Genomic DNA, 25,108 nt, shown 5'->3' with positions numbered 1-25,108 from the left:
CGACTTTGTGGCGATTTCCGATCTACGATCAACTCACAAATTGACACAGATGTATTTCCAATTCCCCGTCCAGAGGACTTATTCCGTCGTCTAGCTGGTGGACAATTCTTCTCTAGAGTGGATCTTAAAGAAGCCTATCTACAGCTACTTTTAGACGAAGAATCCAAACAATTTCTCACACTCAACACTCCTATTGGACTACTCCAGCTCCAGCGTCTCCCGTTCGGCGTCTCTTCCTCAGCTGCTATTTTTCAGCGCTATTTAGCTCAACTCACCGCCTCCATTCCCGGTTGTGCTAACTACCTTGATGATATTATTGTGACCGGCAAAGATCACCAAGAACATCTCCATAATCTGCACCTCCTTCTCACGAAGTTGAAAGACAATGGCCTACGAGCGAATCTCGCTAAATGCACTTTATTTCAGCCGCAAGTTCACTACCTGGGACACATCCTTGATAAAAACGGCATTCAACCTAGTGAACGGAATGTCTCGGCGATTATAAACATGCCTGTACCACAGAACATCAAGCAGCTCCAATCCTTCCTAGGCAAAGCGAACTACTATAACAAGTTCATTCCCCGCTTCGCTTCAGTTGCAGCTCCATTAAACGCCCTACGCAAAAAAGGTGTTAAATTTCAGTGGTCTCCGCAATGCCAACAGGCCTGGCAAACGATCACCAAAGCCCTTGTTCAAGCTGTTAAACTCACTCATTTTTAGCCTGGCAAGCTCATCAAGCTAGCTACTGACGCATCAGATTACGGCGTCGGTGCCGTTCTCTCCCAGAAGGATCGTCACGGACAAGAACGCCCCATCGCCTTCGCTTCGAAGACACTTAATGAGCATCAACGTCGGTACACACAGATAGAAAAAGAAGCTTTAGCCATCATCTTTGGTATTTGCCGTTTCAATGAATATCTCTATGGCAACCATTTCCTGATCATTACTGTTTTTACAATGCTTAGTAAAGCTAAAGGTTCCACCTATTCAATACGTTATAACGTATTGAATAGGTGGAACCTTTAGCTTTACTAAGCATTGTAAAATCTTGAGTCAATACGGACAAAAAATGAAGTTTTTAATACTAAAAAAATGATCATTACTGATCACAAGCCTCTAGTACACTTATTCCATCCTGGTAATAAGATCCCTGAGCATTCCCTCAGAAAGCTTCAAAGATGGTCCATGTTCCTTTCTGATTATTCCTATCAGATCGCCTATCGTGCCACATCCCAGCATTGTAATGCTGATGCCCTCTCTCGCTTACCAGTAGGTCCTGATACCGCCTTCGATTCTCAAGAATCCGAATGTCTTCAGTTAGACATAGAACTCGAAGACACCGTATCCAGCTTTCCTATTGACGCTACCTGCATTGCTAAAGCTACGGATAAGGACAGTACACTTGCTACAGTACGTACTTACATCCGCAACGGTTGGCCTCTTCAGAACAAACTTCCTGCCCACCTTGCGCCTTACCATCGTATTCAGCATCGTCTTACGACTCGTGCCAGAGTTATACTCCTGGAAACCGGCACCACCTTCCGAGTGGTTATCCCACTTAGTCTACGGCAACAAGTTCTCGACTTGTTACACCAGTCATTGGGGCATATCCCGCACTAAGCAACTGGCACGTCAACACTGCTACTGGCCTGGTATTGATGCCGCCATCGAAAAGCTCATCCGCCATTGTGAACAATGTCAAATTAATCAGAACGCCCCGTCTTCTGATCTAGCTTCATGGCCTCCTGCTACTTCTCCATGGGAACGAGTTCACATCGATTTCGCAGGTCCTTTCCTCAATTCCATGTGGCTCATCGTCATAGATTCTCTATCGAACTTTCCCTATGTAGTGGATATGCATTCGACTACTACTACAGAAGCTACCATTAGTGCTCTTCAGAAAATATTTACAACTGAAGGCTTACCTCAAGTCCTAATTTCTGACAATGGACCGCAATTTACAGCTACTGCTTTTAAGAACTTCTGTACATATAATGGAATTCGCCATATCCTAGCACCGCCTTTTCACCCTCAATCTAATGGTGAAGCTGAACGCTTTGTACAAACTTTTAAGAAAAGTATGAAAAAAGCTGTCTCTTCAGGCTTAACTAAAGACCAAGCATTGCTACAACTCTTAAGCAACTACAGAACTCTGCCCGGTGCTGATAATGTCACTCCCGCACAAAAGCTTCATGGACGACCTCACAGAACTTTACTTTCTCTGTTGCAGCCTCTTCCGGCCCAGCCTAAGACATCGCCAACAAAGTTCACCGTCAACGACAGCGTCTACATCAGGACATTCAAGTCAAACCCGCTGTGGTTACCTGGTGTCATCCACAGATCTTTGGGCCATCGTCTCTACGAGATTCAGACTGCTGAGAAAAACATTTGCCGCCACCAGGACCAGATACGCCTGCGCTACCGTCCATATCCGGCTATTGATTCTCTTGTTAAGCCAGATAAATCTATTTCTGAACGAGCTTTAGACCATTTAATAACAATGGGTTCCTTTCAGGACGATGCAGCGCCACTCCGCCCAGTCACAGCTCCGGACAATACAACAGAGACGTCAGAAGCTCCTGCCCAGCATCGTAGCCGCCGCCAGCGCCGCTGCTTCACGCCGTATCGGTGTATTTTTTTTTTTTTTTGCTAGGGGCTTTACGTCGCACCGACACAGATAGGTCTTATGGCGACGATGGGATGGGAATGGCCTAGGAGTTGGAAGGAAGCGGCCGTGGCCTTAATTAAGGTACAGCCCCAGCATTTGCCTGGTGTGAAAATGGGAAACCACGGAAAACCATCTTCAGGGCTGCCGACAGTGGGATTCGAACCCCCTATCTCCCGGATGCAAGCTCACAGCCGCGCGCCTCAACGCGCACGGCCAACTCGCCCGGTCGGTGTATTTAGGAGGGGAGGGTGTTGTATGTCCTCCGCTCTCTCCGCTCAGCGCCAGCCAGCCGCACGCACGCAAGCGTGGATAATTCAAGACTCGGCGCGCAGCCTTCAGTGCGCGTGTCCGTACCGTCATGTGCAGTATAAAAGGAGCTCCCTGTCTGCCACTCACCAAGGATTCTCCCCAGTGTCCTGCTCCAGAATACACTGTACGTCGATCACGGAGGCTACTCCTCTTAAGAATGTGTCTCGACCAGGTGGACGGAATTCTGGTAGTATGAGGTTTCACCTCAGGTCACTGCTCCAATTCCCCGTTCCTTCATTCCAGTCGAGCCCCGATGCTGTACTCTACACATCCCTAATCTCACTCAGGCTCTGACACACACACACATTAGATTCTCTAATTGTGTACTTAGCTTTCCTTCAGTGCAAACTCAAACTCAGACACTGCAAGTTAGAAGGAACTCTCTTAACTAATCTATGCAAGTGAAACTGATAGTTTTCGACTATCACGAACTGAACATTCCTACGAACTATCTTTTCAAGATAGAAGCTAGTGTAAATACATTCCAAGTGTATATAGTGTACAGAAACCGAAACTCTTTCAAGATTTATTATCTACTTTGCTTCAAGACAATTTTATGTTTATTCTTGTAAATTTCTATGTGAAGCAAATAAATAAGTTGTGTTCTTGTAAACCTTATCCTGTTTACAACACAACTGTGTGCATTAAATGATGTTATAAAGAAGAATTAACAGTTGAATACTGGCTTCTTGAGTTTGCTGTTGTATATTCGAAGAAGTTACATAATTTTTTGAGGTATTGATAGACGTCAAAATACATGGATGTTGGAAAGGCTCTTCAGTTTTTTGGAACAAGGCATTTGTTGTGCGTGGAGGCTTAGGAAACCAGAGAAGCGCTATATTATGTTAAAAAATAGAGATCCTTAAAAAAGGTCCCGTGGGTCGTATAAAAATGACAAGTTGTGAAAGTGGAAATCGAAAAAACTTTGTTTTTAAGCGATGATGTTGTTCATTCAATTGAAAATAAAGTATCGTAACATTGTCTTCTCAAGATGTTTATAAACTAGAATTAAATGTCGATGCGAAGTAGGATGCTACGAGAAAGCAGAAGAGCAGAACAGGTATTGAGTATACAATACTGTATCACTCCACTCTACATCATCATCATTTTACAGTTCCAGTTTCGTGGGTACTGTTGACAAGCCTCTTCCAGTCTGTCTTACTGAGATCCGTTCTGATATCGTCCCATCTGTTTTACACGTTAACACGAGCTCCATCCACATCAAATGCCGGAGCCACCCGAGTCTGGACATGCTGACAATGATGTCTCAATCACAGCTTCCTTTCAAACCATGTCATTCATTAGCTTCTCCAGTTTTGTTTTTGAATTGTGAAGTTCAGGAACTTCATCTCAGATGCCTGCAACCTTGATGAATTCCTCTTAGTGAGGGTGCAGGTTTCTACACCATAGGTTAATACTCATAGGAAGTACTGAGTGAACATCACCAGCTTGGACTTTCTTGGTACTTTGTGTGACGTGAAAATGGGAACTAATATTTACTGGACATAACTGAATTATAACATCAAAGCATCTAAGAGTATTTATTTATTCATCTGTCATGTCGACTTGTATATCGAGCCATTATCAATATTATCGGCCATTGTTGGAACTGTTACCTAACTGTGGAGGTTACCAGACAAATTTAATTCAAGTTACTTATCCATTATTGTCACGCATTTGATTGGACCATGTGATGCGCTGAATTATCATTTGTGACTTCTGCACACCTTCGCGGTGCACGCGTTGAATCATGGGACTGGCTACTTTTCCAGATCAGTGCGAGCTCAGCAGTCTGCTCGCCGCTACACTCCAAGATGGCTGTGTTGTGTGAAGCTCCCAAGTGGACGGCTTGGCAAGAAGGGAAAGCGATTGCAATGGAGCCTGACTCCGGTGGTTAAATGATGATGTTACGGCTAGGCCCTGTTATTCTTTTGAAAGTTATCCAGTGTGCTCCAACCTTAATATTTTCTTAATGTAACATGTAAACTTGGTGCTGCGAGTTAACCATTATCGGTATGAAAAGTTTTAAGTGTCTTGTAAGTTGGATATCTTAACTCCAAGCAAGTACTGAAAATTATAATTTATTGAAGGGATTCCGTTCGTTCAGACACTAGAGTGAGTAATTTCATCGTGGACATGACCAACATCATAAACGCAACTTTTGGTATAGTGTAACCTTGTAAACAAAATTTGATATTTATTTGAACTGAATCGGTTGGAAAAAGAAAATTAATGTAATGTAGGGAAATCGGGATCGCTAGTTATGCGTCTATGAGGTGGTATTTTGTGTAAGTGATTTTATCTTATGGTTTTGTCGGTGTGCATTATTGCCAACTGTTCTTCTTGATGTTCATAAGGATGATGCAATATTATTATTATTATTATTATTATTATTATTATTATTATTATTATTATTATTATTACTACTTTTTTTTTCTTTTGTAATTCATTTCGGTCCATGTTTTCTCCCTTAATTTTTCCCTGGTTGGTGGTATTTGCTGTCTGATTTTAGTCCTATTGCCTTCGTGGTTGATTATTTGTACGTGATTATTATTGCATTGTTCCGGGCGTTAATTAATGACACCTCATATTCGCATCGTAGCACAATCCAGGGCCCCCTCTGTTCTAAAGTATGTAAGCCGCAGGGGAATTGATTAACTAAAGCTAATGTAAACTGGTACTATCACCTGTTGGATAAATAATAATAATTATTATCATTTTTAATAACTTAAAATCTTAAAATTGAAATTTGCTGGTCGAAATTGGGAGTCTTCTTTCGTTGTCTTTATTACGTCATGTCACTGCACTTGTTCCTCGGTTTCTCCCCAGATCATAACATCATCAGCGAAAGGCATCATATTTAGTTGACCACAGGTTTTCCTGAGGTTCTTCATTATGTCATCTATGATGGTGATAAACAATAATGGGTTCTGTTGGTCTGGAAAGAGGATGAATGTCAGCCGTGTAGTGGAGCTCTTCAAGCTCAAGTGTTAAACTCCACTGCTTGTACAGCACTTCCACATCCTTGTTGTTTGTTGTCATTGGGATAATTGATTTTAATTATTTATTTAATGCATGCAGACTCCCAAAGTAAAAGCTGTTGAGCGATAACGTCACTATACAGCATCACTTACAGGAAATCATTAAAACTTTACCTTTGCATAGTATTTTCAAAATTCGGTAGTTTTGAACAACAGAAATGTCATTAATAAAAGTTAGAAGCGGCACAATTCTGTCCCAAACAAAGGTCCATTCTGTGACATCATGCTGCCTACATCAACCGGTTCATTTTCTGTGGCTTGTTCTGTTACTTCTTGTCATGTCGATATTTGCGAGAAGAAGAGAAGACTGTACCCTACAGTCAAGTTGACACGACCTCTGATCCCTTAGCCGAGTCTGGCATTGCTTCCAGCCTCGCTTCTGTACCGACGCTAACAGTACTACGTTTGCGAGGCCTACATACCCAGACCTCTCCTCTCCAATTACAGTTGGTAGAGGATGGCACGACGTGACGGCTGTATCTAGTGAACTGCTATGACCTCGAGCTAGTAGTGCGACATTAGCACGACATTCTCATGCCTGGGGTGTCATCACATCCCTTTGTGTCATTTCCTCTGTGCATTTCAGCTATTACCAGCCCTGTACCGCCCTTCCCACCCTCGCAAACACAGCTGAGCCAACAATAGAGTCGATCGTACGAACGAGACCGTTAACTTTGAGAAGGCCAGGCCTGTACGAGAGGACAACCACCTTTTAAGTACCGTAAGTTTAAAGATTTCTTCACACCCATTTCACATTTTTACTTATCAGCCAAGTTTCTCACACATCATAGTTTCCATTACAGATTGGAACTTCATTGCGGTCACTTACAGTTTACCATGCACCTGTTACTTCTCTAACACAGCTTCTCAGTTTTGTCGCTGGCCTTCTGACCATTTAAAATAAGGCAAACACACCCAGTCAACATTGGAAATAATCTTCAAGAACGGGACCACTAGACTGAGAAGAAATTGAGAATGCTGCTATTCTAAAATTTTAAATTCATTGACGTTTTTCCATCACTTATCACATACATTTCACCTGGCATATTGTCTCCTCTCAAAACTGGTTTCTCAAGCTTTTTTGTTCCCCTCCTAGCCATTCTCGTGGGATGGTGATTTCTACAAAGACAGACTGTCAGCCTGAATTTTCAAGACAGTGATTTTGTCCTATTTCTTGAAGTGTTATCGAACTAAAAATTTTCAGTCTAAGAGGTTCGCAACCTCACTATTAGGAATTATTGTTTCATTTCCGTCTGTTATCTTTTATTTTATTTTCTTAGGGTTAGCATACTTTTTGATTCAATTATGTTTGATATTAACCCTTTGTTCATTGAATTTGTCTTGAAGAGTTATTTATTGCTCCATCTAGTGATGTAAATATTCTATATGTTATTGTTTTTATTCCCATCTGTCTCTCTTTGTTTTTCATTTGTTCCTTCATTATATTTTTAGCACATTATTAGCTTATATTATGTAGATTACTTCAACCCCTCCCTTCCCATTTCACTGAAGATGGCTCAAATGAGTCAAAATATGTTTGAATTTTATTGCTCCATCTAATGATGGAATTATGTTTTCTACTGAATTAGGAGGATACATTTAATTTTTTGCTTTGTAACGTTCAGCTATAGCGAAAATATGCAGTCTCAAGTTAGAGGAGACTAGAATTCAAAAACAACTCAAAGAGGACAAACCTGCTGTGGAATACACCAACACTTTAATTCTTAGTCAAGTTGTCTTAATGTGAGGGCAAGTCAATAAGTATCTGCAATCAAGAGTACACACTTTTTATTGATATAAATTTTCAACACAGTGTGCACATGTTCCACCATTTCCGATACCCTGGATTTTGGTTGTGCACCGCTTCCTTCACCACTTAGAGAGCATTTTTAAGTGAACCAAACAGATGGTCATCGGGACTGTACGCAGGATGCTCCAACACCTTCAAACGCGTTTGAGCGGTGTGGACGGGCATTGTCATGGAACAAAATAACTCCTTTTGACAATCGACCTGCGAATTGCACTGTTTACTGTTCCCCCCTTTTTCTGGCAATGTTTCAGGATTGGCCCTTGAGAGTCCCAAAACACTGTGAGCATCACTTTTCCTGCCGAAGGTTGACTGTTGAATTTCGGTCGGTCGGTCGGTCAGGACATGTTATTTTATATGTATAGATAATGGCCCAAAAGGGTTGAAACATGTATCAATCTTATAGACTGAATTACAAAGTACTGAATACATGGATAAATGAAGGTTTTTTTTCTTATTTGTGATCCATTATGTGCAGACTGGTTATCGTAGGTACCGAGTGACAGTAAATGGGATATTAACTGATGATTAACGGCCAACACTAAACGAGGGCAACCGTAAACAGAAATTCTTGCACATTTCAACACAATAAGTACATAAAAGGCAGAAACAGAGCATTCCTACTACACTGTGCTGAGAAACACTGCTTTGGAAGGCATCACACCATACAGACTACAGTGCTAAGTTTCGGTGTTGATATCTTGAATACTAAAGTAGTTTGAGTGCAGCAGTGTAATTTCTTTCTTGGAGCCTTCAACTACATGGCTTAGCAGTCTCCGTTCGGGGCCCGTCCTCGGTGTGTTAACAGAAAAATAGGACTTAAACTCTTGAATTTGAATTTTGTACACGATGCTTTGCTTTTAAGTACATATTTGTTTATTTCTGTCATAACTGAAATGATTTGTACACTGAAATATTAATAATACGTAGCTGAAGATGGATCAAAACATGTTCTACCTAAATATGTTTTTGTGAATGTTCAACTGGACTATAAATTAGTATTGATTGGGTAGGTCAATAGCAAGGAGGAAGAGGCGCAGATCGGCCAAGTTCGCACAGACGATAAGGATGGCCACTGCAAGTACACACTAGTAAGTTGCTATACCATCGCCGATGCAAAGAGAGCAGGCCATTAACAAATGTCTCCACATATCGCTGCCTCCTTGGCACACTCATCAGCTAACTCATTTCTTGCAGTGCCCAAGTGGTTGGAAGCTGCACTAATGTATTCTGGTGTTCACTTTAGACAATCCTGCTAGCAGATATGTTGCACCAGGGGCTAGGCTGGAACAAGCTCAAAGAGTCAGTGCACAAAAGGTAATGCTGACATCCATTGGACAGCATGTACCACAGCACGAAGCTCTGCTGGGTACACCAGTGGCGGCTCGTAACATTTTACTGTACCGCCATTTCTTCCTCCTCCCCACTGGCCATCACCACAATACTTTTAGTTGAATAATAATAATAATAATAATAATAATAATAATAATAATAATAATAATAATAATAATAATAATAATAATAATAATAATAATAATAATTAAAAAAAAAAAATAAAGCTTCAAGTTTCACGTGCAATATTTTTTCCCAGTTTGACCAAGCTAAAATTATGGCAATGATTCAGGGTGGACGTACACAAGCAGCAATATCACGCATTGCAGGGGTTACCCTAAGTGTAGTATAAAAATAATGGAAAAGGTACCAGGAGACTAACAAAGTCACGGACAGACGAAGGGAAGGTTAACCGAGGCAGACACTGCCACGTCAATCCACATAGCACCGCAGTGGAGACCAACTGCGACTGCTCAACGATTATGAGATGAATTATTATCAAACTATATACAATTGCCTGCATAGTGCCCAATAGAGGTAATTTCAATGTGTTCCACGTGAGAATACTCATCATACTGACAAGGGAGCATCGACAATGGTCAAGTCGCCGATCGCGATGAAACTTGGAAAACACATTGAGGTACACGTAAAAACAATGTCGGCATCAATTTTGGGTGCCAACATTCATTAGGGCGTTAACTAAGGGGCCTAAAAGTTGCGACATTTCAAATTCCGCGCGGTCAGCGATGAATACCTGCTGGCCAATGCTAAGCCAGCACACTGCGTGCTTGGAGACACGCCTCTGCACCTCCTCCCCTCCCGCTCCAACTGGTTCGCCACCGCAAGTTTACCTTCTCCCAGCGCTTGCCGGCTGCTTAGCTGTTCAACGGGACCGACTCTATACTTTGCTTCTTTTCGTACTATAATTATTGAAATACTTCAAATAACGTTCCGTTTCACACATAATGATAATAAATAACCCACACTAATATACCCGTATTTTATTCAAATGTCATATTTTCATTCCTGCTAATTCCGGTGAGTTGTCACATTCGTGGCTACAACTCCGAGTTAAGTATCACCGGGCGTGGTCAAACGTGGGATGGGGTACTGCGTTTAAATTATTATTTACTTCTAAAATGCCTTAAAGCTGTCGGTAGTGTCCTTTAGATTTGACATACACATGGAATGAATTAAATTAAATCGCCCACCACTAAATAAATCTCCCACCTTTAAACAACGTTAAATACCTTTTTATGTAAAGAAATTATGTGCCCGGGTAGAGGATCTCATTTAATGTAATGAGATACGATACCTCGGGATATCAAAACCTGGTTATAAGTCCAGATCTTCTTTTTATGTCCCCTTCCCCCCCCCCCCCATTTTGTGTACGCTATCAGTTGTGTCATAACGAAACGACATCGCGGACGACAACAGCAACAATTATAAACTCTGAGTTTGAAACCACTGGTATTTTCCGTACTGCGTACTCTGGTATAAGGAATAGGCCTATAGGTAGAATGTTTTTATTTGCGCTTGTACTGAACGATTTATTTATGTTTTGCAGTGGCAGGCACAACACATTTCAATTGCAGCAATGGTTGTCGAATATAAATAAATTTAATGCATAGGCAACTTTGATATGAGTATGACATGGAATGTAGTAAAGTTTGACGTAATAAGAAAAGCCTTGAAACATAAAAAAGATGTGCATTTATATATGCAGTGGATATACAGTAATCACAGGCAGGCCTGTAGTCTTACTGTACCGGTACTTTTGCGTTATAGCTGACGAAGGTCTATGTATTCAAAAGTACCGATATTAAAGTATCACACTACAGTCTTCTGGGTATAATGGCAGTTATATACGCAAAAAGTTACATGGCTATTGTACAAACTGGTAGAACAACAAACAATTACAAGGCAACACAATAAATGACTCCGTATACATTACATCGGGCAAACTCCCCACCAGTAACTGATAGTAAACAAAAGCAATCTTTGGTCTATTCGAAACATTAAAAAATAATTAAAAGAAAACCGAAATAAAACACAATTAACAACAGGCACCATACTTTTTTTTTCAGCTAATTGCTTTACGTCACACCAACACAGATAGGTTTTATGGCGACGATGGGATAGGAATGGCCTAGGAGTCGGAAGGAAGCGACCGTGGCCTTAATTAAGGTTCAACCCCAGCATTTGCCTGGTATGAAAATGGGAAACCGTGCAAAACAATCTTGAGGGCTGACGACAGTGGGATTCGAACCCATAATCTCCCGGATGCAAGCTCACAGTCGTGCACTTCTAACCGCACGGCCAACTCACCAGGTGCAAACGTTTTCATAAACATTTCAGAAAACGTAAACTGACTAATACAATGTGGAAATTACAAAGGAGAGATATGAGGAAGGCTGAGAGTACCCAAAGTGTGGCACTGGTTCTCTTCGACAGCTAAGAAAACGGGCTGGCGAGGGGTGAAGGGAAACGTGCGGTGGCGAACCAATTGGAGCGTGGAGGGGAGGAGGTGCAGAGGCGTGTCTCCAAGCATGCAGTGTGCAGGCTTAGCATTGGCCAGCAGGTATTCATCACTGATCGCGCGGAATTTGAAATGTCGTAACTTTTAGGCCCATAGTTAACGCCGTAATGAATGTTGGCACCCAAAATTGATGCCAACATCATTTTTACGTGTACCTCAATGTGTTTTCCAAGTTTCATCGCGATCGGCGATTTAACCATTGCCGATGTTTCCTTGTGAGAGGAGAAAATGGGTCCTCTAACATCTTAACGCTGTAATGTCAGGCATACAGATATCACGTATAGGGTGAAAGTCTAATTCCAACTGGCCATTCACCCTCATTGAGATGAGAGCTAATTCCTCAGCCTGCCAGAGTGAAAAACATTATTACTCATTATTTGCATTAGATATTGGAAGAAAAATATCTGAGTTAGTAAAAGTTCACACATTTCCAGGTTGTGTTTTTCTCTATGATACAATAAGCAACATTCTGCATTGATTTTCTCCCCCTCACCCGGTGTATATTTTCAACAATTTTCTTTTAATTTCTACCAGCCATGTGAGGAGCTCAGAGCATGTGGGCGTTTACTTATTTGCAATCCTAGTTGTAATATTTTTGTATCATTTGTAAAATATTATCATCATCGTTGGCCATCTCCAGTTGCCCATGATCCACTGTTCTCTCGTAATCTTCTTCCAATCTTGTCCTCTCTCCTCCACATCTTTCTTAATCAGACTGGTCCATTTTCAGCTCTGCCCACTGGTCTTTTTTCCTTTTACTTCTCTTTCATATTCTCTTCCTGCAGTCTGCTTGCACTCAACCTTCTTATGCACTACGAAATCTTGGTGATTCATACGAGGGCATGTTCGCTGTAAGGTTTGGGCCATGTAGCTGTTAGCTCACATTCAGAAGGCAGTTGCTTAGAACTCCATTGTTAGCAGCCCTGAATGTGGTTTTCCACAGTTAACCACTTCTACAGAAGGCAAACAATGGGTCACTTTGTCCTCTCCTATCCTACTACTGCCACAAATGAGGGATCTGCTGGTTTCCTGTTGAGAATCAGTCATTTTGTCATGCTATCAACAGCCAGCATGCAGCGTTCTCAACTGATCATCCAGCCAAGTTTCAGGTCCACAAGCTATCCCACAACATTTGAATATATGTTGGAAGATTTTTACAATAATAAATCTTTAAGTATTCATTATGTAATACAAATTGTTATGAAGATGTACAATAATTTATATTACATAGACACACAATCTTAAAACATTTAAATCTAGCAAACACTAACACAGCAATACCATTTCTACACAGAACAGGGTAGAGTGTAATGTATGAAGGAACTACTCACCTCCTCTAATGATCTGCAAGCCTGAAGCATGGGGGCAAAACAGTACAAAGATTATAACAGGCGTATCTGTCTAGGCCATGCTAAGCAACAGCTAATGTCTTCCTGAACACTAAGTACTCATTAACTGCTACAAACATTACAAGTTATATTAACATAATAGCACTTAATATTTACAGTAGTCCAATTTGTTAAGGACTATTATGTTACAAATTCAGGCATTTTAAACTTTACTCCCACATATGCAACTAGTTAAGACTAAATAAGCACCACCTTTACTATTCATCAACTACATGAAGAAGATGGGAGAGACAAGAATACAAAGATATAATGCAAAGGAACAGTTAGGTGCTAACAACACTGAAGGTCTGCGTTTTCCTTCAGAATTTAACATATCACCTGCAGGATTGGCATGTTGAAAACTGGAAGAGTACTGCAATTTACGTACAATTTTCTTAAAGTCACACCAACATAGATAGGTTTATGGCGACAATGGAATAGGAAAGGCCTAAGAGTGGGAAGGAAGCAGTCATGGTCTTAATTTAGGTACAGCCCCAGCATTTGCCTGGTGTGAAAATCAGAAACCACCGAAAACCATCTTTAGGGCTGCCGACAGTGGGATTCGAACCCACTATCTCCCGAATGCAAGAACTGGAAGACTGCCAAGAGAATTTCTTACTAGCCAACTCACAAGGAAATCCATATTATGTTTTATGAGCTGCTAGGCCCAATGCAAAATAGGATGATTATGGTTTTTCTTTTTCTTTTAACAAATGGCTTACGCCGCACCTACACAGATAGGTCTTATCATGACGATGGGACAGGAAGGGACTAGAAGCGGGAAGGAAGCAGCCGTGGCCTTGATTAAGCCCCAGTATTTGCCTGGTGAGAACAATGATTATGGTGATGAATAATGAGGGTAAATAGAGGAAGGAAAATAAAATTAGGAAGGAACCTGATAGTTGAAGTTGTTGTTGTAGGATATCAAAGAGCAGTAGGAGGAGAGGCACATGACAGTTAAAGCAGCTGAGCGTATTCACTGAATGCAGACTTCTATGAAATATATAGGTTAATACATACATACACATATTTCAATTCATGGCAAATGACAGGATGATCAGGAATTGTTTTATGGTAACTGATCAGTCTTGGGACTGCAAACTAATGACGATGATACACATATACACATATAATTATAACTAATTAGTGTCAGAGAGGCCATAGGTAAGTTGCATACATCCTATTCCAGTCGAATCGCACAAGAGCTCTGCTCGAGGCTTAGTGTCTCCATCCGACGGATGAATCACTCTCAACACTCCATATGAACACCTTGGAGGGGTTTAAAATTGAATCCACACTTTTGGCACGCAATCTACTGATTAGAAATTGTATACCACGATCTACCTCTTGTACCCTGCCAGGCAACATTCTAATGGTGACATTCTTTTCCACTAAAGGGACTCGAACCGGCTAACCAGGGTGTCAGACTGCTGATACTGTGAACACAGTGGCCACCTCATTCCCTAACAATCCTAGGAAACTTGCACGGCTCGAACATTTGTATGGGCTTGTCACTGTTTTGCCAGGTTGAGGTAGAAAAGTAGTGCTGTGCAGTTGGCCGAGGCAACCCTGACTGACAAGAACTCTGGCTGACAGAAAAAGCACATTACAATCGACGAGCCATATTGCACTCAAACTCGATCCTTATGCCTCAGTAAAATGAAAAACTGGAAATTACCAAAATTATCTCATGGTGTCATGTTCCTTTCATAACTAAATAAGTTATCATAGGTATTCACTTGCCGACTAGTATAATGCATTAAGATCACTGGTTATGGCTAAAGAACATCAAAACTACCAGACAATTTGGTGGTCAGTTGTTCAGTGATTTTCTTGTTCTTTTGTCTTCATCACTGTTGTTCAAATGTCGTTAGACGCTACATCTCCTGTTCCGTTCTTCAATTCCGACGGCACAAGTTAGTCAGGTGGGTGACGTGGGTAGGACATCAATCACAGCCGCAATGCGTCCAACACAACGATGAACAAGCCTGCCATTTCACTTGAAGTATTCTTCTAGGACATTTTAAGCAGTCCAAGTTTTGAAAGACCCTCTTGAGAAGAATGGAAGCGATGCAATATTTCAGCATCTATGTGAGCATTTCTCACCACTGACTGTGATAGAGTCACTGGAGTGTAGTGCGGCCTGGGTTATTATGGTCACAGTCACATGGGTCTGGGACCAGGGCGGCAAAAATGAAAAGGTCCAATACTTTGAAAACAAGTTTTTAGAATGCGCGCACATTCATAGTATTCAAAAGTGAAAGCTCTTGACATGAATAATGGAATTTTCGTTCTGCTTCAGTGAAAACTGTTGGTAATAATATAAATACCACCACACAGCCCCGCAAGATGACTTTGGGATGAAACTTAGCCAAGCGGGCAGTGAATCAACGCCAACAAGAGTTCCAGAGAAGTCTATGAAAGCCATTTTTATTCATGTTTTGAGAGTTTTATTAAGCGTTTTTCATGTTACGTACAGATTAGCAGAAGAGGAGGGAAACTCAAACCACCTCTCATGGAATGACGAAAATAAAAGTGATGGTATCGGCACAGAAAATGGAAACTTTGATGAGTGTATGCCCACTTTTAGTTGCATTTCTGCTGTTGGAACTGTAAGTGAAAATCCTGAAGGCAATCTAGTGCCAAGAGAAGGTATTTTTAAACCAAACAATTACACTTATTTTTGGCTTATGAATAGCGTTACTAGAGACTACTCTGCTTAAGTGGACTGAAACAGAATCAGGACATTTTCTGTAATTGTATGCGGATGTATCCAGACAATTAGCTATTTCTGACAAAAGTGCTGTTTGAAAGAAAGCTTTTAAATGGAGACATTATAAAACATTAATACGTGGTTTATACCTGCAGCCCACAACATAATTCTGTGCTCCTTGTAAACTTTTCGAAGACATCCCAATCTGCAACAACTGGCTTCAATGATTCGTTTTTTGTTTTTTTTGCTAGTTGTTTTACGTCGCACCGACACAGATAGGTCTTATGGCGACAATGGAACAGGAAAGGGCTGGGAGTGGGAAGGAAGCGGCCGTGGCCTTAATTAAGGTACAGCCCCAGCATTTGCCTGGTGTGAAAATGGGAAACCACAGAAAACCATTTTCAGGGCTGCCGACAGTGGGGTTCGAACCTACTATCTCCCGAATACTGGATACTGGCCGCACTTAAGCGACTGCAGCTATCGAGCTCGGTTTCAATGATTCGAAGCATAGAAATCAGCAGTTTTAACGGAATGTCCATTCTCATCGTGATTATGTGGTAATGTTTAAAAGCCGGGATGGATACAGTTGCCTGCTCTCTCAGTTGAAATTATTTTCAACAGAACAAAGGAAGGCAGCATCTCTCACAATGAAAAAATATTGGGCTAATAGGAAATCAAGAAATTCTTTGTATAAATGACTAGAGTGGTCCAATGTAGGCCATAAAATGTAAAATAATTTATTATTATTGTTATTATTTAATGGTATTAATGTTTGATATTTTACCTTGGAGGCATTCTACGGTATTACTTTATTCATATAAAAATAACAGTAATTGCAAGTTTGTCTTGCAGGACTGAGTGGCTCGGATGATTGAGGCGCTGGCCTTCTGACCCCAACTTGGCAGATTCGATCCTGGCTCGGTCCGGTGGTATTTGAAAGGGCTCAAATACGTTGCCTCAGGTCGGTAGATTTACTGGCAGATAAAAAAACTGTGGGACAAAATTCTGGCAGATTGGTGTCTCCGAAAACCATAAAAGTAGTTAATGGGATGTAAAACAAATAACATTAATTTTGTCTTTTGAAGTTTAAGAAAGGGAGATGCAAAATTATTTGGCCCCAGAGGCATTGCAGTAGTTAAATTGGGCCCTGATTATGGTAATGTTGAGTTGCATTTGGTTGAATGCATTCAAAATAGTTTGTGTATCGGATACTCGCAACAAAAGAATATACCATCAACTCTATACACTATTTCCACGCTACAGTAAATGGATTGAGATACGAGCCCCTCCTCCAACAAGGCAACAATCGGTACATAACTTCCTTAAGCACCAACTCAGAGTTTGACTTTTTGCTCATAGTGGCAAATGATGAACTCTCCTCAACTCTTGTACTCTTCTTGTACACTGAAGCACTTTTTAGCTTTGATTTTAACTTGCAAAATAATAATAAGCTGTCCATACTAAAATGTTTATTTTGAAACTTCTGCACAAATTCTTGCAACTTTACACTTAAACATTTAGCTAAGAGTATGTTGAACTTCACTAGTAGATGCTACACACTAAACCTTCATGTCATGGTTCTAATACCCTCCCTTTACCTAAATACCCTCCAGTTTCTATCCTTCACTTACCAATGGAACCCTTCTTTCCTCACACGAAATGTGACCTGAACGTATTTTAAGAACACAGAAGGATATATATTTAGACCACCGTAAAACATGGAATTTCAGAATTTTCACCACTCATTAGACAAACCCTGAGGAGGATCATGCAACTACTAGGAAGCTCTTTGAATACAGGCAGCCGAAATGAAGTTCTTGAGGAGTACGATACAGAAGAGTAGAAGAGACAAAATAAGGAATGAGAAAATCTGGGAAGAAATTGGAGTGGAATAAATGAATGATAGAATAGAGAAGAGCCAACTAAGATGGTTTGGGTGCATAAAGCAAATGAGTGATGAAAGAATACCAAAACTGGGTGATGGAAATGCAAATGCAAGGGAGGAGAGGCCGTGGACGATCATGATTGAGATGAAGGACACAATTCAAGACAGTATTAGAGAATGAAACCTGGACTGGGACACAGTGTTGGAGGAGGAGTGGTGGAAAGACCGAATAAAGTAGAGAGGAACCATATTTGCCGCTACCCGGCTACAGCTGGATAAAGGGAAATGATGATGATGATGATGATGATGATGATGATAATGATGATTAAGTAAAAAAATTATTTAATTAATAACATTTCAATAAAATATGAGTTAAGTATATAAAATGATGGAAAAATAATGAATACTTTGGAAAAGTTCAAAATATATTATCATATGATTGATAAATAAAAACCTAATTTCAATCAAACTGGGCTAAAACATGGTCATTTAAAAAATGGACATAATAAGTATCATGAACACTGATTACTCAGCTGACGATTGATAGAGGAAAAGAAGCAGTGTCAAGATTTTTGATGATTTTGTACAGGCAATTGCACCTGAAAGCTACAATGTTGGCAGTAGTCCTCAACAAATAAGGTGCTCACTGTGAAAACGGCAAAACTACCTGCATAACATAGAAAGGAATGGAACGAGCAGATGGACGAAGTGTGCTGTTTAACATCCACACCAATTTATGCAGATGAAATGCCTTGCAATCCAAGAGGCTCTACGACATCTGAGTAATTATTACAAAGAAACTGGCTGAAAGCCCTCACTCAAGCTGGCAGGAAGAAAACTGCAGGTGTGTAGGGAGGGAACTCCCACATAGCTCTTGACTGCACGACCACCACGTAAACACTCTGGCACTAGTCTCTGCTACAGAGTGCGATACCGGTCCACTTGAAAAAGTTTACTGTCTACTGTCCTTCATCCTCTTTCAAGAGGTCGTCAAGAACCAACTCGCCTGCAATTCCACTCCGTGTGAATGTGCATATTGTTTATGTAGCCAGTTTTAAAATTACATTTCCTTTTTATCCCTCTGTAACACAAAGTGACTTCTGACACAATTAATAATATTGTCTTTCTTACTTAGTAAAATATAAATCATAACTGTGTTTACAGATTAAGCTTTTACACTTTACACATCTTAAAAGTGAAACAGTAACTGCGATTATGAGACAATTTTCAAAAGTCAAGCAAATAAAGATTAATTCTAGAAATGTGAAAATAAAATCAAAAGACATCTTGTAATTTAAAAAAATGGAACTCAATAGACCAGAGCAGGCTTTATGTAGCTATTGTATAATAGGAACTTCTATTAAATCAAGCTATGAAGCAGTGAAAACTTAAATCTTAAATCTTGAAGTTCAGCTCAATGGAGGATATGTTCCTAAAAGATGTTAAGCTGACCAAAGAAAGAAAAAGTAGCCAATATATCAGAGAGCAAATCTATGAAGGTCTGGTTCTGTGAGGCTATGGCACCGATACAAGCAGAGTAGGAGGAGCAAGGCCTCGGCTATGGACGAGACCTCAACTTTATATGAGATACGAGCTGCTCCAGACCAAGGACGATCTACAATTGCATTAACTATATTATTCAGTTACCTTCTCCTTCATGCGAAGTCCATGCAGCACTTCCTCGATCTCGAGCTTCCAATCCTCTTGCATAGTATGGAAGCTCTCGTGGGGCGTCTGAGTGAAGGCCGAGTGCACGATCACATCCAGTGCCAGCAAGATGACCTCGAACGATGGCCGCATGTGGGGATCGGAATCCCAGCAAGCTGACGACAGATGAAGGTCACGGATTAACTTGGACATTCATCGGTATGGGCATATTGTCTACAAGAAGTTCTCTTACCTTCCATGAGCTCCCGCCATGGCTGCGGGCAGGTGGTGGGAATGGGCAGCGTTAACTTGTTGACGGCAACACCGTACGCCACTGCCAGGGCATCGATCCCTTTGTATGGCGTTTCTCCCGTCAGCAACTCCCACAGCAGCACGCCGTAGCTGCAACATTATGATAGTATCATCACTGGTTAGGTGCATCCCTAAGAGCGACAATAATATTATCCTTTCCTCCACAAAGTGTCTATACAGTCAGACCCCAAGCACAGGAAATATGGTCAAACATCTTGCATACAATGTGCTCTTGAAAGTAAAGTAATTATAGACAAATGCAGATAGAAATAATAAAATGCTCTATTAACCTGCATTTAAGGTTGAACCATGACGAATTTAAGACCAAGTGTGAGAACTCAGCCATTATAGCATGGTACTTTGTGGTCCCGCCATTGCAAGCACTGCAAGTGATTATATCCAACACATGCTCTAGTACTTCTGGCAAGCCGGATACAGAAAAGTGTGGGAGACGTTACTGTGTGAGATATATCAGTGAATAAGTTGATTTTTTTTTCTTTTTCTTTCAGTTCCAAAACTAAGTTCATAATGTTTTGTGTAGCCTACTTCAAGCATGTATCATATGTAGCTTGATTAATTTAATAGTTCTGCAAGTCGTACTGTTTTGTGCCTGGCTGGATTCAGTTTCAAATCAGCAAAATTGAGAATTAATTTGCTGGAGAAGCAGGTTAGAGTTTAATGTTGAGAATAAAATCACCAAAAGGATTCTGTCATTGTCGGCAGCATAACCTCTTGCCTCTGCCCTCAAAAAGTCACTTGAGAAAACTTTGTAAAGGTCTTAAGTGCCCTTATGGAGTTAAATGTTATTTCAGATTTTCTTTGAAAAAGTGATAATTCACGCCATGACGTTGTTATTTATCTGTATTTGTACACTCCAGTAACCTGTGCTTTCCGCAACATATGATGAAGGCCGTAGATTTTATTTCCATGTATGATTTTCTCCACTGTACCCTGCCAGGGTAGTTTAATTGTAATCTCCCATTGTTTTTTAAAAGACAGTCTACATACTTATCAGTTACATGGTGTGAATGAACGGTTAAAGATTTTTAATGATCATATTTCAATATGTATCCACAATAATTTTTATTATTATGTCTTTGCTTATATATTTGTGATTCATTTTATGGCTGATGATGACATTTTATGTGTAAACTGGTCCCAAGTTGAATAAAAATTATTAGTAACATCAACATGTAATTAATATTGAATAGGTGGAACCTAATAGATATCTCATCTCTGTGATCTCTGTTCAGTACGGAAACATCAGTGAACAAGGGCAATATTTCCAAGCTCCAATGTGAGAATAGGCATTGTGGACATGTTACTCCTTGTGCTCCATGCTGTTGATTTTAATGGGCAAAACTATGAGAGGAGAAAATAGTGAAGAGATACAGAATGATGCCAGGCAGAGACATAAACAATGTGAACAAACAACCTCCAGTAAGTGGGAAGAGTAAAGCTAACTTGCAGTGTGAAGTGAAGTGGCGATCCTGTGTTCAGTGCGCCTGGTTCCACAGCTAGATTGTTTCATCTAAGGTGTTCTGAGTTCAATTTCCGACCAGGCTGGGGATAATTCTTTGGCTCGAGGGCTGCATCTGTGCGTTGTCTTAACATGTCTTGTCTTAACATGAGAGTAGTGAAATGAAACTCAAGGAAATAGCACAAAGACAGTTTATTGCCTGCTACAGGATTTTCATCCTAATTACAGCAGCAATCTTTGTGATGCAAAGTAAAATTACACATAATTATTACCTAATATTACCGGAAGTCTAACTTAATTAAATATAATCGTAACTAAATCCCATCTCTCCTGTTACTGTGGGCTTGGGCAATATACTGCTGTCTTTTAAAAATATATCATGTTTGTTCTGAAACCAAGATGCACTGTTGTACATACTGCATAGTCAGTAAAGTGGTGAATGTTGATGGGTAGATGTCCTAGCTTTTTAATTTGAAAATGTTAAATGAAATCTTGAATTTGGGTGTTGCACATGGAAATTTAGGATTATAAATTTGTGAATTTATTACTGTATTTTATATATGAACTTTACTGCATCCTGCCTTCAATCTTCCAAAGTCCATTTCTAAATTTAACAAAATCTAGTTGTACAAAACCATTTGTGGACATTTAAAATGTAATTATTTCACACATTCATTTTGCACCTAGGGTTCCACACCACGCTGTTTTTGCCCGATCAAGGTTCGTAAAGTTCTACGTGCTTCAGGACCACCTCCCGGTCTAATAATAGTCCGAGGTCTTTCCATTCTCTTACCACACTCTAACTTGCAAGTGTAGAGGGTGGATGCTTTACTTCGGGTGAACGACATTTGAAATATAATCCATTTTCTATCGTCCAGTCCTTGTCGCTAATGGTTGAAATGGCTTTGTTCACTTGATCACTGATAAATGCGAGAAATGTTAACGGCCCTCATTTTACCACCTATCTTCCATATGACACATATTGTTTTCTTCCACTCAGATAGCAAGAGAAGAAACTGAAAGAACCCTAATTCATTTAATTTATTTTAAAGTATATCATGATTAATTTTATCAAAAGCATTCTCAAAATCTGTGAATGGAACATCCATCTGATCGCCACTCTCTACAGCTATGGATACTGATAGCTGTAGATCATTTCAAAACAAATCCTTCTGATACTAAAGGTCTTATGTGATTCGATATTCTAAGATGTAGTTATCTTCATCACTGCTGACAATATGGATACCGGCTTATAATAAGCGTGGGGTCTCCTGATTTAAATATTGGGTGCACTCTCGACACCTTCCATACGGATGGACATCTCAATGGTTTTTTTTTGCTATTTGCTTTATGTCGCACCAACACAGATAGGTCTAAATTTCTGTAAAAATATTTTCACCGCCTTGTCAATACTTTATACATTTTATTTTATTTAATTACCGTACATGTTTCGAGAGCCACCGCTCTCTTCTTCAGCGGTGCCAAACATTAATTCATCCTTGGACTATTGTACAGTGGTATAATATAACAAGTATATATGAATTTTGAAAATTGTTATGACAATTTCTCTTAGTTTCGGAAATAGACAAAGATATGGAAATACTGCACACGACAACGAAAGGAAAATTAATGGACGCTTTAGAGAAATTAAATATATATATTGATCAGAGAAACGATAATGAAAATAACTTAAACGAACCACTGAATGAAGAAAATGCGATGTACCGATTGGCATACAATCATATAAGAAGGGAGAGAAAGAGGGAGCGAAAGAAATAGTTCCGGTCACAAGTACGCGCCCCCTCCATCCCCTACATTACATAACCGGCAACACAGTGACAGGTAGCAGCGAGCCTAACAAGGTCATTGACAGCAGAGAGCAGAACACGTTTGTTTATTCAAACTAGTACAAGAATACTTCGGTCAAGGTTAAATGTTGACAACCAGTCGAGCTGAAGTAAGTAAATACAATTTTCTCTAATTAGCTAAGATATCGTCCTTTTATAAACACGTCGCTAAAGATTAGTTTGTTGGTTTATTATTTAAAGGAGTTTGATGGTTAGGAAGCGACCAGCATGGTCATCACATAACCAGTAGCAGAGTAGCAGATTGACAACAAGGAAGGAAGGAGGACATATTGTTTGGGTTCAGACCAATATCATATCATTTTAATTTTTGGATAAATTAGATGGAATGAAGTAAGTAGGCCTAAATAATTTCTCCAGACATCTGAGAAGCCGTCTTTTTTCGCAAAAGGTCTCTAAAGTTAGTTTGTATGGTTTATTTATTTAAGGAATTGGACGAGATTAAGAGAAGATATTCTGATTTATGAGAGGTCTAGAAAATTATAGCAGACTTTAAGATGAAAGAAGAAGAGAGCAGAAACATTTTAAAGGATAACTAATTTTATAGATGTTATTTATTATTTTACGAATTGATATTTATTATTTATGATTTTACAATTTTAGGATAAGGACTATTTTATAGATGTTATATATTATTTTACAAATTGGTTTATTTAAGGATTTCCACTAAATGACAAGACAATTTAGACAAGAAGAAATATTTATTCTTTCAGATGTAAATAAAGACATAAATTAACAAATAGAGATTAATTTAATAGATTTCATTATTTAGGAAATTTCCAGTAAAATCTGCAACAAATGACATAGTAAATAGGAAAGGTGAAGCTAAGAGAAATTGTTGTAACAATTTTCAAAATTCATATATACTTGTTATATTATACCATGGTACCATAGTCCAAGGATCAATTAATGTTTGGCACCGTTGAAGAAGAGAGCGGTGGCTCTCGAAACGTGTACATGTATGGTAATAAAATAAAATAAAATGTATGAGTATTGACAAGGCGGTGAAAATATTTTACAGAAATCTGAATATAAGTCAATACGGACCAACATGGTGAAAATAATCAATACAGACAGGTCTTATGGCGAATGGGACAGGAAAGGCGTAGGAATGGGAAGGAAGCGGTCATGGCCTTAATTAAGGTACAACCCCAGCATTTGCCTGGTGTGAAAATGGGAAACCACAGAAAACCATCTTCAAGGCTGCCGACTGTGGGATTCGAACCCACTATCTCCCGATTACTGAATACTGGTTGCACTTAAGCGACTGCAGCTATCGAGCTCGGTTTTTCAATGTTTTGGAAATTAAATTGTAAATGAAGAGAAAGGGGTACTTAAGATGATCCATGCAACCTGGCCCTGCGGATGACTCGGTTTCTTCAACTTTTATGGTTACAGCGCTGGTGTGTAAACAGTTTATATTATCGTGTTGTGTCTGGAGCATATACAGAACAGAAGAATTTTGCAAATCTTTCTGCTATATTCTCATCGTTATTTGATATTTTATCCCCATATTTGAATGCATTTCCTTTTATTCTTAACTTAAGCCCAAAAATATTTTGTATTACCAGGTATATCTTGTTCTACTGATACTATATACCTTTTATAAGCTGATCTTGTCGCCGATTTTACTTCCGACCTTATTATTTTAAATTGTCTGTGGAATGAAGGAGATTGAAGATGACACTTGGGGTTCAGGAAGGTGGAAGAGGTTCACCAGAAATGGAAAAAAGGTGAAGTAAAAGAAGCAGCTTAGGGCAACACAATAATTCAAAATTGTGCTTGCATGCGACATCCCATTTCGAGACCTAATTTTGAGGCATGCTGTAGCCAAGTGCCAGCAGTCTAGTTTCCCCTTCGTAACAATCTGCTCAAGTGGATCAATAATTGTATTTCATATTCTATTTGCTAGCAAATATGGTCTGAGGAATCCTAAAATCCTCCTGGTACAGATTTAAGTTGCTGAACTTGGGTCACAGGTTTACACGTTTGGCATCATTATCTTGGTTTCTGTCGTGGGAGCTGGCCATGGGTCTCCAAGGCAAGTAGTTGTCAAGTAAGAGAATATCTTCTTCTGTTGTTTTCTTTCTATCATTTCTTCAATTAATTTGAGTCTTTGCTA

The 25,108-nt window shown here is 39.8% G+C and overlaps 1 protein-coding gene across 1 annotated transcript in view; it reads right to left on the bottom strand.

Annotated features, from left to right (window-relative positions):
- Positions 1 to 25,108, bottom strand: part of LOC136883317 (mitogen-activated protein kinase kinase kinase 11) — a 554,016-nt gene that overhangs the window by 131,686 nt on the left and 397,222 nt on the right. Inside the window, exons 3-4 of the mRNA XM_067155556.2 lie at positions 19,583 to 19,731; positions 19,330 to 19,505 (exon numbers count right to left, since the gene is read on the bottom strand). Of these exons, the coding sequence (XP_067011657.1) occupies positions 19,330 to 19,505; positions 19,583 to 19,731 (325 nt within the window). The remainder of the gene's footprint in view (positions 1 to 19,329; positions 19,506 to 19,582; positions 19,732 to 25,108) is intronic.

Source organism: Anabrus simplex, chromosome 11, assembly GCF_040414725.1.
Source record: "Anabrus simplex isolate iqAnaSimp1 chromosome 11, ASM4041472v1, whole genome shotgun sequence".
NCBI classification, from domain to species: Eukaryota; Metazoa; Arthropoda; class Insecta; order Orthoptera; family Tettigoniidae; genus Anabrus; species Anabrus simplex.
This window is presented reverse-complemented; position numbering and strand designations above follow the sequence as displayed.